At 41.1% G+C, this 12,231-nt stretch overlaps 1 protein-coding gene across 4 annotated transcripts in view; it reads right to left on the reverse strand.

The window, feature by feature from the left end:
* The window catches only part of SEMA6C (semaphorin 6C), a 165,046-nt gene that overhangs the window by 6,729 nt on the left and 146,086 nt on the right, over window positions 1-12,231 (reverse strand). Inside the window, exons 14-19 of one of the 4 annotated variants that reach the window (XM_075330490.1) lie at window positions 11,889-12,062; window positions 11,675-11,812; window positions 10,680-10,757; window positions 9,960-10,012; window positions 7,143-7,178; window positions 2,895-3,044 (exon numbers count right to left, since the gene is read on the reverse strand). In XM_075330490.1, coding sequence (XP_075186605.1) covers window positions 2,895-3,044; window positions 7,143-7,178; window positions 9,960-10,012; window positions 10,680-10,757; window positions 11,675-11,812; window positions 11,889-12,062 — 629 coding nt within the window. Of the gene's footprint in view, window positions 1-2,894; window positions 3,045-7,127; window positions 7,179-9,959; window positions 10,013-10,679; window positions 10,758-11,674; window positions 11,813-11,888; window positions 12,063-12,231 lie in introns of all 4 variants that reach the window. The other 3 variants (XM_075330489.1, XM_075330492.1, XM_075330491.1) reach the window with 3 other exon arrangements.

Genomic DNA, 12,231 nt, shown 5'->3' on the forward strand with positions numbered 1-12,231 from the left:
GGTTGATGCATTTCGGAGTCAGCTACTTGTTCAGTATCTCCAGGGCAGGTATAAATAGGCTAACTCTATATTTACTTTGCTGGCAGTGGAGAAAGTGGTTGATGTTCATTGAGAGAGGCAATTTTTTTTGCCAATGGAGCAGACTCCGTTAGCGTGTGCTCTGTCGGGGGAATCCGTCTGAACCTCCCCCACCCTGCAAAACGTGTTCCGGACGCATGCGCCAACGGGGCCATTGACTATAATGGAGCAGACTCCGTTAGCGTGTGGTCTGTCTTGCACCATTTTCGGGCATATACGTTTTCTGCAGGCGGACACCAAAACGAAGTCTACTACGTTCGGGTGTCCGCCTGCAGAAAACGTATATGTGCAAAAATGGTGCAAGACAGAGCACACGCTAACGGAGTCTGCTCCATTATAATCAATGGCCCCGTCTGCGCATGCGTGCAAAACACGTTTTGCAGGGGAGTGGGAGGTTCGGACGGATGCCCTGACGGGACCACTGAACGTAAGTAAAAACGCAATGTGAAAGGGGCCTTATTGTCTACTTTGGCGGATACCATACTTAAGAAGGAACTCAGAATCTAAAGTTTTGGCTGGAGTTTTTCTCTGCCTTCTACTTCTCACAATTCACGGTCTTGGATGTCTTAAGAGAGAAAGATCGAATCTACTGGTCCCAGGAGCTCTTAGTAGCAGACAGTGACAGACGGGGTTTTTTGATGACATCAAGTGTCCACATTTCCCTATATCGGTCAAAAACTGAACCTTTTCTCATGTATATATATTTTAAAAACCTGGAATTGAGGTTTGAGGACTTTCCCAATTGCCCTATTTTCCTTACATTACAGAAAGCCACATTTCAAGGAGAATTTTACGAAGAACCTATAGCTTGACAAGTTGGAATATGCAATGTCTTCTACCTCTTATATCATATGCTGCCTTAAATTTCTTAGGACGGGAAGGATTACTAGTTTATGAAGTTCTTAGTAGGTTTTTGACAACCAGAAACGACAGAGGACATGTTCTCTGTTGATGGTTGTTAGGCGGGCTTTGCACGTTGCGACATCGCAAGCCGATGCTGCGATGTCGCACGCGATAGTCCCCACCCCAGGTACAATATCTTGTGAAAGCTGGCGTAGCGAAAATTATCGCTACGCCGGCTTCACATGCACTCACCTGTCCTGCGACCGTCGCTCTGGCCGGCGACCCGCCTCCTTATTAAGGGGGCGGGTCGTGTGGCGTCACTGCGACGTCACACGGCAGGCGGAAAATAGGAGCGGAGGGGCGGAGATGAGCAGGATGTAAACATCCCGCCCACCTCCTTCCGCATAACCTACGGAAGCCGCTGTGACGCCGGTAGTAGATGTTCCTCGCTCCTGCGACTTCACACACAGCGATGTGTGCTGCCGCAGGAGCGAGGAACAACATCGGACCGTCGCGTCAGCGTAATTATGGATTACGCCGATGCTGCACCGATGATACGATTACGACGCTTTTGCGCTCGTTAATCGTATCATCTAGGCTTTACACACTGCGATGTCGCATGCGATGCCGGATGTGCGTCACTTTCAATTTGACCCCACCGACATCGCACCTGCGATGTTGTAGTGTGCAAAGCCCGTCTTAGACTTCGACACCTCTCAAAAGCTCAACCTTGTCTTGAGTATACATATAGGTTATAAAGCCAATAATGAAATTTGAGGACTTTCCCAACAGTTCCTATTGCCCCATGTTGGAGAAAACCACATTTAAAAAGGAGAACTTTACGAAGAACCTAGCGGCTTGACTTTATCTAGAGCCTTTATATTTTCATTGGGCTTCCTTAAGTATACTATCTCTTGGAGTTCAAAGAAATAGAGACACAGAACAGTTTATCAGATTCTTCTTAGACCTCCACACCTATTTCTGCTGGTCAAAAACTGGACCTTTTCTTCTGTTTGTAGATCATTTATGGCTCAAAAATGGAAGCTTGAAGACTTTCCCAATTGTGGTATGTGCGTTATCAAAGTGGAACTCTATTCAGGCCCTAAAGATTGACCTTGGTTGAAGCTTTCAGCCTCAAAATTGGCTATTCTGAGCTCCTTAGGAAGTGGAGGTCTACCAGCCCCTGGAGTAAATGTCTAACGATCCCTGGATTAAGTAGATTTGTAGTACCAGAAGTTACAGAGAACAGTTTCTTAAATTGTTGTCAGACCTCCACCTCTCTATTTGCTAGTACCTTTTATGGTTCCAGAAGAAGTTGCTTTAGTAGGAGAATATAGCAGAGATGATCTGTGACTTATGGTAAAAAAAAAAAAAAAAAAGGACAACTGTAGGGATAAGCAGTAAACATCTAGGAGTGGTCACTTCTGAAAACTCTTCCCAGGGGTCTATTATGTAAATTAAGTAACAAAGACAAATCATTTCAAGTAATATCCCTTTTAAGAAGGAGAAGGTACATTTTTGGGGCAGTTTCCTATATATATGGAACACTAGCATCGGTCTTTCTCTGCAATACAATAGAGTTAAGAATTCAGTTCCTCTAGGCGAAAAAAAAACAACTATTGGCGCTCCCTACGTCTCTATGACTCACTTTAGATTCGTGATGTCTTCTAGAAATAAAACTTGATGAATTAGATAAATTACAACACAAATACAATTATCAGATGTAACGAGAGCTTTGCAGTCTCATGCAAGGTCCATGCACTGTCTGCCATTAACACGCTTATAGCCGCGAGGCATCTAACAGGACACGATGGATAAAGCAGATGTTACGCCATGATGGATGGGAGGGATGTGGCTGAGGAAGGGAATGTAGCTTTGTGGGTGCAAGCCAGGACTAACCTGTAGCATTCACATGTCTACGTTAATTCATCTACCAAGAGCCTAGGGCTGCAAAGAACGAATATCCCTCTTACCCTGGGTTTTTAGATTTTGCCAGGCAGAACGTTGGTAGTAACCGTCTGATGTCACGCCTGGCGGGGCGTAGTGAGGCCAGCCTGGGTGAGTCACATCCCCAAGGGAGGCAACAATGGCAATGGAGTTGTCTCTGCTGGGCGGGACTTTCCCTGCATTACCAGCAAGAAATAAAACATAATAAAACATAGGCAAAGGCAATATCATTAATAGTGGTGAATAAGGTGCAGATCATTGGGTGAACGGAGCGGTGGGGGAAAAAGCGGTGGTGGGGTTGGGGATCTGGTTAATGTGACAATTACAAATCACCATTCAATGTGGCTCAACAGTTAAGTAACCCAGTGTAAGAGGAGACAAAAGAATAATGAATGTTCTATTGAAAGGGCTACCAGGATATTGAGCTCATTTAAAGGGTCATTAAATAATATGGTGCAAATGGGCTAAATGTGCTGCAATTAATACTAGCGAGTCAAATATTATACTTATTAATGATTGTGATCAATACTGATTGGAAAAATGGACCAGAAAGATGTATAATCTCCATGGCACGGTGGCTCAGTGGTTAGCAGTCTTGCAGTGCTGGGGTCCTGGGTTCAAATTCCACCAAAAACACCATCTGCAAGGAGTTGTTATTCCCGTGTTTGCATGGCTTTCCTCCCACACTTCACTGTCTGTCTGTCTGTGTTGCCAGTTGTTTTGTTATATCTTATATTGGGACATCTGAGATCAAAATTTACTGTCTAGATTGGCTGTACGGTGGCTCAGTGGTTAGCACAGCAGTCTTGCAGCGCTGGGGTCCTGGGTTCAAATCCCACCAAGGACACCATCTGCAAGGACTTTGTATGTTCTCCCCATGTTTGCGTGGGTTTCCTCCGGGTACTCCGGTTTCCTCCCACACTCCAAAAACATACAGATAGGGACTTTAGATTGTGAGCCCCAATGGGGACAGTGTTGCTGATGTATGTAAAGCGCTGCGGAATATGTAAGCGCCATATAAAAATAAAGATTTGATTTTTTATTTGATTCAAAAGCCCAGCCCCTTTTCCTAACAGGCCTATTGTATTGTTATTTGCACCATATTATAAAGTAATGCATGGAAACATATGGCCAGTGCAGATATTGGGACATTGCTAGAGCCCCCACTTTACAATGGTCTCGACATTAATCAACAAATGCAAATAGACACTTACATTATAAGCATATTCCTATGCTATACGAGATGCTCTTCTCTTAAAGTAGCAGTAGCCCCAAAATGTAATTTTTTTCAAAGATTTTAGTGTAATTTACAATTTGTCTGCGACTATGCGGGAATATAAATTAAGAAAAAGCAGTGTGTACAGTACCATAAGTCTAAGCTGCTTTCACCTTGTTTGGTCACAAGATGGCAGAGATGCTTTGGATTCAAAATGCCACAATAATAATGGAACATATGGATGTAAAACGTTATTTACTTAATCCTCTGCACTTTTTAAAGATTTTTTTTTTTTTACATAGTTACATAGTTACTTAGGTTGAAAAAAGACCTAGGTCCATCTAGTTCAACCTTCCTCCACCAGTTCTACATTTAGTCACTAAGTCATTTATAACCAACAATGTTTTGTGTACTGAGGAAATCATCCAGCCCTTTTTTAAAAGCTGTTATAGTATCTGCCATTACAACCTCTTGTGGTAGTGTATTCCACAGTCTGACCGCTCTAACTGTAAAGAACCCTTTCCTATTTAGGTGTCAGAATCGCTTTTCTTCCACTCGCAGTGAGTGCCCCATATAACTATAACAGAAAAACCTAGGTATTTTCTTTACGACTTGAAATGATTTTAGACTTTTTACCCTTTAAGTGGACTGATTCAATGTCACAAATTAAATGTCATCCCAATATATATATTACATATATTTTAAATGCAGATATGGTTTACCTCTACCATTTTCCATTTATGCCCTCCATCCATGTTGTTTTTTGTGGGGTTTTTATATAGAATCTTTAGTTATGATACAACGGTTTAGTTAAAACAATATTGCAATTACAATATTGCAAATTCTTAGGTATTTTATTTAATCTGATTCCTTAATTGTAAATATATTATTTTACAAATTAGATTAGCAGTAAAATTTGATTATATTTTTAAGATTTTTTCAATTTTTCCAATTTGTGCTCACTATTAGATATCAGTGATGACACTGTACATCATTCAGACATGTTACATTACTGTATGTATTTTAACCAACTCCTGATTTAAATAGAAGAGAATTTAAAAAAAAAAAAAAAAAAGAACAACAAAGTATAAAGTAAAAAGCAAAAAAACTTGCTAAGAGTACAGATAAAAAAAATTGAAATCTGTATTTTCTTCCGAGTTAAGGAACATATTCTGTAAATTAGAAATCTCCCTCCCCTGCTGGGTTTTCTGTTGCCGGGGGTTAAACATTGACTTTCATTCCGTTTTGGTAACTTTCCACTGATCTGATGGATGTTTTTTTTTCTCTCTCCCTATGTATGTCACACTTCAGTAAATCTTTCCATCTGACAAACACCTCTCTCTGGAGTGACAAATCCGAGCTTAAAGCAAAACGTCTTAAAGATACAAGATGGGACCCGCTGTTAAATTAATGATATACCATCTCGTCTAATCCTCACTGTAATACATCGACATCGCCTGCTCTTCCCACTGAAACAATCCTGGTTTCAGTAAAATGCCACGGGTTCACAAATTAATTCTTCTGCATTTTTTTTTATCAAGTTAAAAAAAAATATTAAGACCTAATTAAAATGTCTTTCTTTTTTCTTATCCTGACACTGTCCGAACATTTCTCTTGAGGCTTAATTTACATGGACAGGCGGTAATAGGCTGATAATGCTAAAAAATGTTAGTGCCGGTAAGGAAGACAAGGGATTTGTCACATGAGACACTGACTAAAAGGCATCTCATTAGCAGTTTCAGAAGAGAATGCCAAAATGTAACTCTCCCCCTCAGAAAAAAAGTTAAAAGTTAAAAAGATACATTTTTTGTTAAAAAGTCAACCAACTTTTTCATTCCTTGTTCTTACAATTTCTGTTATTGAGACTGTATAATAATAAAATCACCCTCATTTCTCTTTTTATTTGAATTGAAAACTTTTAGTAAATATTTTTTTGGGGTGAATTTACAATTTTTTCACAAATTTTATCAATAAGGTTCTAATAAGCCAAAACCACTGGCCATTATAAACCAATCCTGGCCCTTATTCACAGACTCGGAGGTCTGGAACTTCTCAGGCAACATGTATATGTTTCTCATGGACAATAAAATCTACATACAGTATAGGCCTGTAGATTTCGATGGGAACCTTATTATGATGCCACCATGTACATAAGGCCTAAAGGGTACTTTACACGCTGCGATATCGGTACCGACATCGCTAGCGAGCGTAACCGCCCCCGTCGGTTGTGCGTCACAGGCAAATCGCTGTCCGTGGCGCACAACATCGCTAACACCCGTCACGCATACTTACCTTCCCTGCGACGTCGCTCTGGCCGGTGATCCGCCTCCTTTCTAAGGGGGAGGTTCTTGCGGCGTCACAGCGATGTCACACGGCAGCCGTCCAATAGCAGAGGAGGGGCGGAGATGAGCGGCTGGAACATGCCGCCCACCTCCTTCCTTCCTCATTGCCGGTGGACGCAGGTAAGGAGATGTTCATTGTTCCTGCGGTGTCACACATAGCGATGTGTGCTGCCGCAGGAACGACGAACAACATCGTACCTGCAGCAGCAACGATATTAAGGAAATGAACGACGTGTCAACGAGCAACGATTTTTCACGTTTTTGCGCTCGTTGATCGTCGCTCCTAGGTATCACACGCTGCGATGTCGCTAACGGCGCCGGATGTGCGTCACTAATGACGTGACCCCGACGATATATCGGTAGCGATGTTGCCTGCGTGTAAACCACCCTTTAGACTAGGAAAACAGTCTATGGTGTGAGTGATAGCAGGCTGGTTACATTTTGGAAATGAGTTAAAAGCACTAAGGTACAACGTTTTTGCTTCTGATGACCTGCAGCATTCACAAGAGTTCAACTAGAAAACCATGACCAGTTTGGCCAAACGGATTTTGTTTATGATTGTTTCATACCCATTTTGCGTCATAAAATTTTTGGTGAAAAACCATGTGATCAACGTGAGGCAGAAAGCATTGGAAATGATGGGATATAGGCAGGGAAAGAATGACAGAAGGTTTGGAAATAGAAGAGGACAAGAAAGTTACCATAAGAAGAGTCACCTTCTATGTCTGTACTTCCCGAGGCGGTGACAACATCTGGAAGGGAGACAAAACGAATAGAAAATCCTGATCAATTTAAAGATCGAAAAAACGATCGATCAAAAGAGGGTGGGGACTAACTTTTTTTTTTGTTTAACTGATTACATTGTTAGGTACAAAGTCAAAATTTTGGAGGATCACTTAGAATTTTCAATGTTTGTAAATGGGAAAAATAAGAGAAAACAATAAAATTTTGAAACAAAACAGTTACAGACATAAAAATAAGATCACAAGGAGCTCAAAGACTCCAACCGGGGAGCCTCGTGGTTCACGCTTTGTTCCCAATGCACAATAACAAACAGTATCACAACATTCGTGGGTCTTAAGAACGAAGCGTTTCGCAGATTTCCTTAAGTCAATAAGCTCAGTGTAAGTCAGGAGCCGGCGGTGAACAATCATCCACTGTAGTGAACTCATGATCCACTCTGTGAGGTTACAAAACACATAACAGTCTTATCTTCAGGGCTACAATATATCCTTTACTGTCCTTAGAGTTTTTAGAAATAATGATTCTTTTTAGATCTCCCCTATTTTTTCTATAAACAAAATCGAGGCCTGGGGTAAATGGGGGAGGATGTAAATTTTTATTCTATGGCTTAAGCCTGCATTCATTTTCATATCGTATTAACTTATTGGCATTACCCTGTAACCAGACATTTACAGTTGGTGGTGGCTTTGGTCTGGAACAGATCAACTATCTACCAAATGTTGCCTGCTCGAAAACTGTATACAGATCTGCATCACAGTAATAATGCTATGTACAAAATCCTGGGGTTATGGTATCATATATATATTATATATAAAAAATTCTTTACAGGGGGTTGTCTAGGGCTCTGTTTATGACCTAGTAAAGTGAATCAGAGCTGAGTTCCAGTACTCAGGAATATGGAGTGATGCTGCTCTGTATTTGTAGACAGTCTATATCCAGCTACTGATGAAGCTTAAATCAGCTGATCGGTGAGGGTGCTGGGTGTTGAATCCACGTCGATCTGATATTGGTAACCTATCCCAAAGATAAAATCTTTGTGTATGGTAGGCAGAGGTCACCTCTTTACCAATTGGTGCTTTCTCAAAAACTGGATACAGATCTGCTTCTAATGACAAGTCATCAATATCACAGTCCAGATCAATCCCTTTAAGGTCGTGACTACCTCTAGTGTGCCTAAAAACTCCACCAGAGTCGGCACAATCAAATTGATTTGGTTACACAAGCCTTATGCTATGTTCACATCTGTGTTCAGAGCTATTTTACTAAATTTTATAACTTGGCACGAATTTTGGTATAAACATGGCTGACAGTACGGAAGAACCTGACAGACCCCATTGATTTACACACACGATGAGGCAACAGATCTGGTTATCGTATCCACTGGCTGCCATCTTCTCATCCACTATCATATGGATATTCTATTAGATATATTTGTTCACTAGTTAATACCAAAATACAAAACAATTGCCAACTTTTTGTTTTGTCACGTGAAGTTTCCCTTGAAAAATATATCTAACTTTCTGCTCCATACTATCCTACAAAATACACCAGAAAGAAAATGGCTGATAAAGCCCCGTAGCTCAACGTAAAAAATTAATGCAACCTTACGGACAGATAATAAATAAAGACAACATTGGACTGCAGAACAATAGCTACCGGTCGGCATTTGTCTTGTAAATGTCAGGACTCATAATGGGATCTTTACTTTCCAGCATGGTTAGGCGATATATATTGACTTTATTAATGCAGAGTCTTGTAATGCGCCCAGAAGGCTTCGAACATCGTGAAATATGAGATTGGGAATCGGACTAGAGTAAAACCCGCAAGTTAATATATAGGCAGCTTCATCCCTTCTGCCTCGCCATGGAGCCTGACAGAGAAACCCAGTCACAGAGGCCTCCTGCCGAGACGGAACTATCTGTAGGGCACACATTTCACCACTGCCAAATCTGTTCCTATAAAACATGGCTTTCATGTCCTACAAATAATCTCCCGTCACGCTTACTGCAACCCCCGTGAGTTCTTCTCATTACAACAGATGTATTAACTTTTATCTGGAACCAATTCCAACTGTGCATGGCTGTACCATGCTGACTATTTTTGTAGCCACTTAATATGGTTATTAGATGGTGGGTCACTCATCAGCGGGATCGGCCAGTCTAATATGCTTCAAGAGTAACTAACCTTTTCTTTATTTAATTATCAGACTTTGCAAAGTTCTAAATCTTTGTGATATACCTCATTACTTTATTTTGATTGTTTCTCATTCAAACGCCATACTGAAAGTGCTGTTTTAACCACTTAGTTTAATTTCCTTTAGTAGCTGCTTTGAACTGCAGATCTAGTAAGAATTACTATTTACAAACACTTTCCCAGCATCCCCTTCCTTCATGCTTCTACTATGGTAAATAGTGTCTGTGTACATATTTTTGCTAGTGTAGCAGTTCAAAGCAGCTGCTAAAGAAGCCTGAACTAGGCAGTTAAAACAGCACTTTCAGGATGGTGCTTGAGAGAGAAAAAAGTAAAATAAGGTAATGGAATATATTACAAAGATTTAGAAGTTTACTAAGGCTCATAATTAAAAGAGAAACTTTACTTTTGAAGCATATTAGGCTGTTCTAAAATTATTCTTCCGTATTAGATTGTTCCAATATTACTCTTCCCATATTTAGATAGTTATGAACTTGGAAAACATGGGTTTACTTTTGTGCCCCATAGCAAAGTAGGCGCCTGTCCTTGGACTGCCTCTAGTCGTAGATAGAGAATATTTTGGAAAGAGAGTCGCTCACCTTGACAGTTGCCTCGATGCTTCGGTTGCTCGATATCTTGCTCAAATCCAACCCTAGAAGGAAAAAAACAAAACAAAAACAACCCATCAATATAAAATCATAACACAAGAATATTGGAGTCTATTACTGATTTCTTTGGAGACCATGAAGAATAATATCAATCTTCTACAAGAAGTCGAATAATATCAATCTTCTTTGAAGACGTCAAAACTGAACAGGTCAACCAACAAGCTCCTGATACTAGGAACCCAACTGTAATCGGGAAGATTTGAAGAAAGACAATTCCCATCCTTAGGGGCTAAAATTGTCATGGCCAGAGATGTTCCTTCGACAATGTTGGCAGAGGAACCAACAAACTTGAGGCTAAAACCCCATATTGTATGGCAGCAACAACTCTCGAAGCCACATTGTGGCCATCTATGCCATGCTGCATATGTGTGATTACACCTCAAGTCGGTTTATATCGCTACATTTTCGTACTCCTGCGCATAGAAATCATCTTAAGCATAATTTATGGGTTGGGAAGTTAAGACAAGGATCCCTTAATATTTATTTGAACAGATTATTCATATTTTAGTTACATTTAATTAGATCTTAAGGGAACAGACTGTTCCATTCATTAAATGTTAATCTTCAGTTTGCTATAGGAGATTGGCGGAGCAGTGCCCCTCTCCGGTATACCACCACCCGTTATGTAATGTATCTTTCATGTTATATTACCTTATGTCACCTCGGTAATTGGCACAGTTCCCTGATTTTAACCACACGCAGTAAGGATCTCTTGATGCAAGGCAGCTTCTGCGGGAAGGAAAATAATTGACTTTGTACGGTACAACTTTTTTTTTTTTTTTTTTAATAACAGGGGTCTACGACATTTTCGGCCCACAAGAAGCAAAGGAGAACCCTGTCTGTACGAGAAAGCCTGGAGCTTAGCACCATTCTTATCGAAAAACCATCACAGACATCCTTACATCGGAGCCCCTGTAGGCACCACGCTAGGTTGGCAGCCTTCCAAAGATCTTAGGCTTGAGTAGGATGCATTTGGCAAGAAAGCTTTTTCGAGCCTTCGATTGTCTCTTGGCTCCCATCGCAATAAGGAGCCTGTAAATTAAAGCTTTTCCCTATCTGCCACCAGAGCTGCAGCAGCGGGCATCCTGGGAACCCTTCAAACATTATTGCTCGGCTCGTAATAATGATGACTTTGTGGTAGGGTTTTTTCAGCCTGGCGAATTTACCCGCTGGCAGAAGGGGAAGGGGTGGGATTGTCTCATCGAGGGGCATGCGGCGAATGAATGACTAACTGTGAATTGTAAGCCGCTTTGTTCTTGAGATGCACACATGTGATGTGACTTTATTAATGAGATTATTACTGAGCTGGTTCATTTTACTTCGAACAGAAGAGATTTTTTTTTTTCAACTGCTTCCAAAACTGGCGGGAACAATAGATGTGAAGCGATTGTTGTAATGAATACAGCCCACTTATGCAACACAAGCCACGGCTTTCCTTTCTTCTCTTCGTTATGGTCCATTCCCTTGATTGATGGAGCCCTTATTACATGCAACATTTAACATCTCAGCAGAAAAATTGGTGGAGTATGCAGGCATAGCTAGCGCGTATGCATGAAACTATTAGGGTCCAGGGCTCTCAGATGAGGGCAAAACTCCAAAATACCCACTATTACTCATCAACCAACACCCGAGTCAGAGTTACCTACCTCCTACAGGTCCCATATGATTCACATCGACTGAAAGGAACACGAATGATACAGCTCGAAAAAGCGACAAACAGGGCTTTATTGTCTCGATCCAACTGCAGTCCTAGGATCCTCCCATCATCCATCTTCCCACCGCACCTATGTTATACAATATTTCATTGTGTTGGTTGTAAAGTACCAGCACCAAAGACTGTACTGAAGGCTCAGCCCATACCTGTCTTGGTTGTAGACATTCAGTTCTTCCAGGAGAACAGTTTCCACTGTGGAGTTTTCCGTAGTTCCCGTAAGAACCTTAAGAATTTTTCCATCTTCGGATCCCAAGAAGATTACTGTGTAATTTCCGTAAGGACCGGCTGAGGTGTCGGCAGCAATCTGCGTTAGCTTATATCTGGGAATACGCAAGAATTTAATAGAAAAAATGTGTCAAAGAGGTCTTCAGATAGTAAGAGGCATAAAGAGAGTTAAACTTTTTTTGGGAAGGCGAATATGAAAAACAGTCATCATCTAAACCAGGGGCGTCAAACTCACTTTCACCAAGGGCTGCATCAGGGTTATGG

Source organism: Anomaloglossus baeobatrachus, chromosome 12 (assembly GCF_048569485.1).
Source record: "Anomaloglossus baeobatrachus isolate aAnoBae1 chromosome 12, aAnoBae1.hap1, whole genome shotgun sequence".
Classification (NCBI taxonomy): Eukaryota; Metazoa; Chordata; class Amphibia; order Anura; family Aromobatidae; genus Anomaloglossus; species Anomaloglossus baeobatrachus.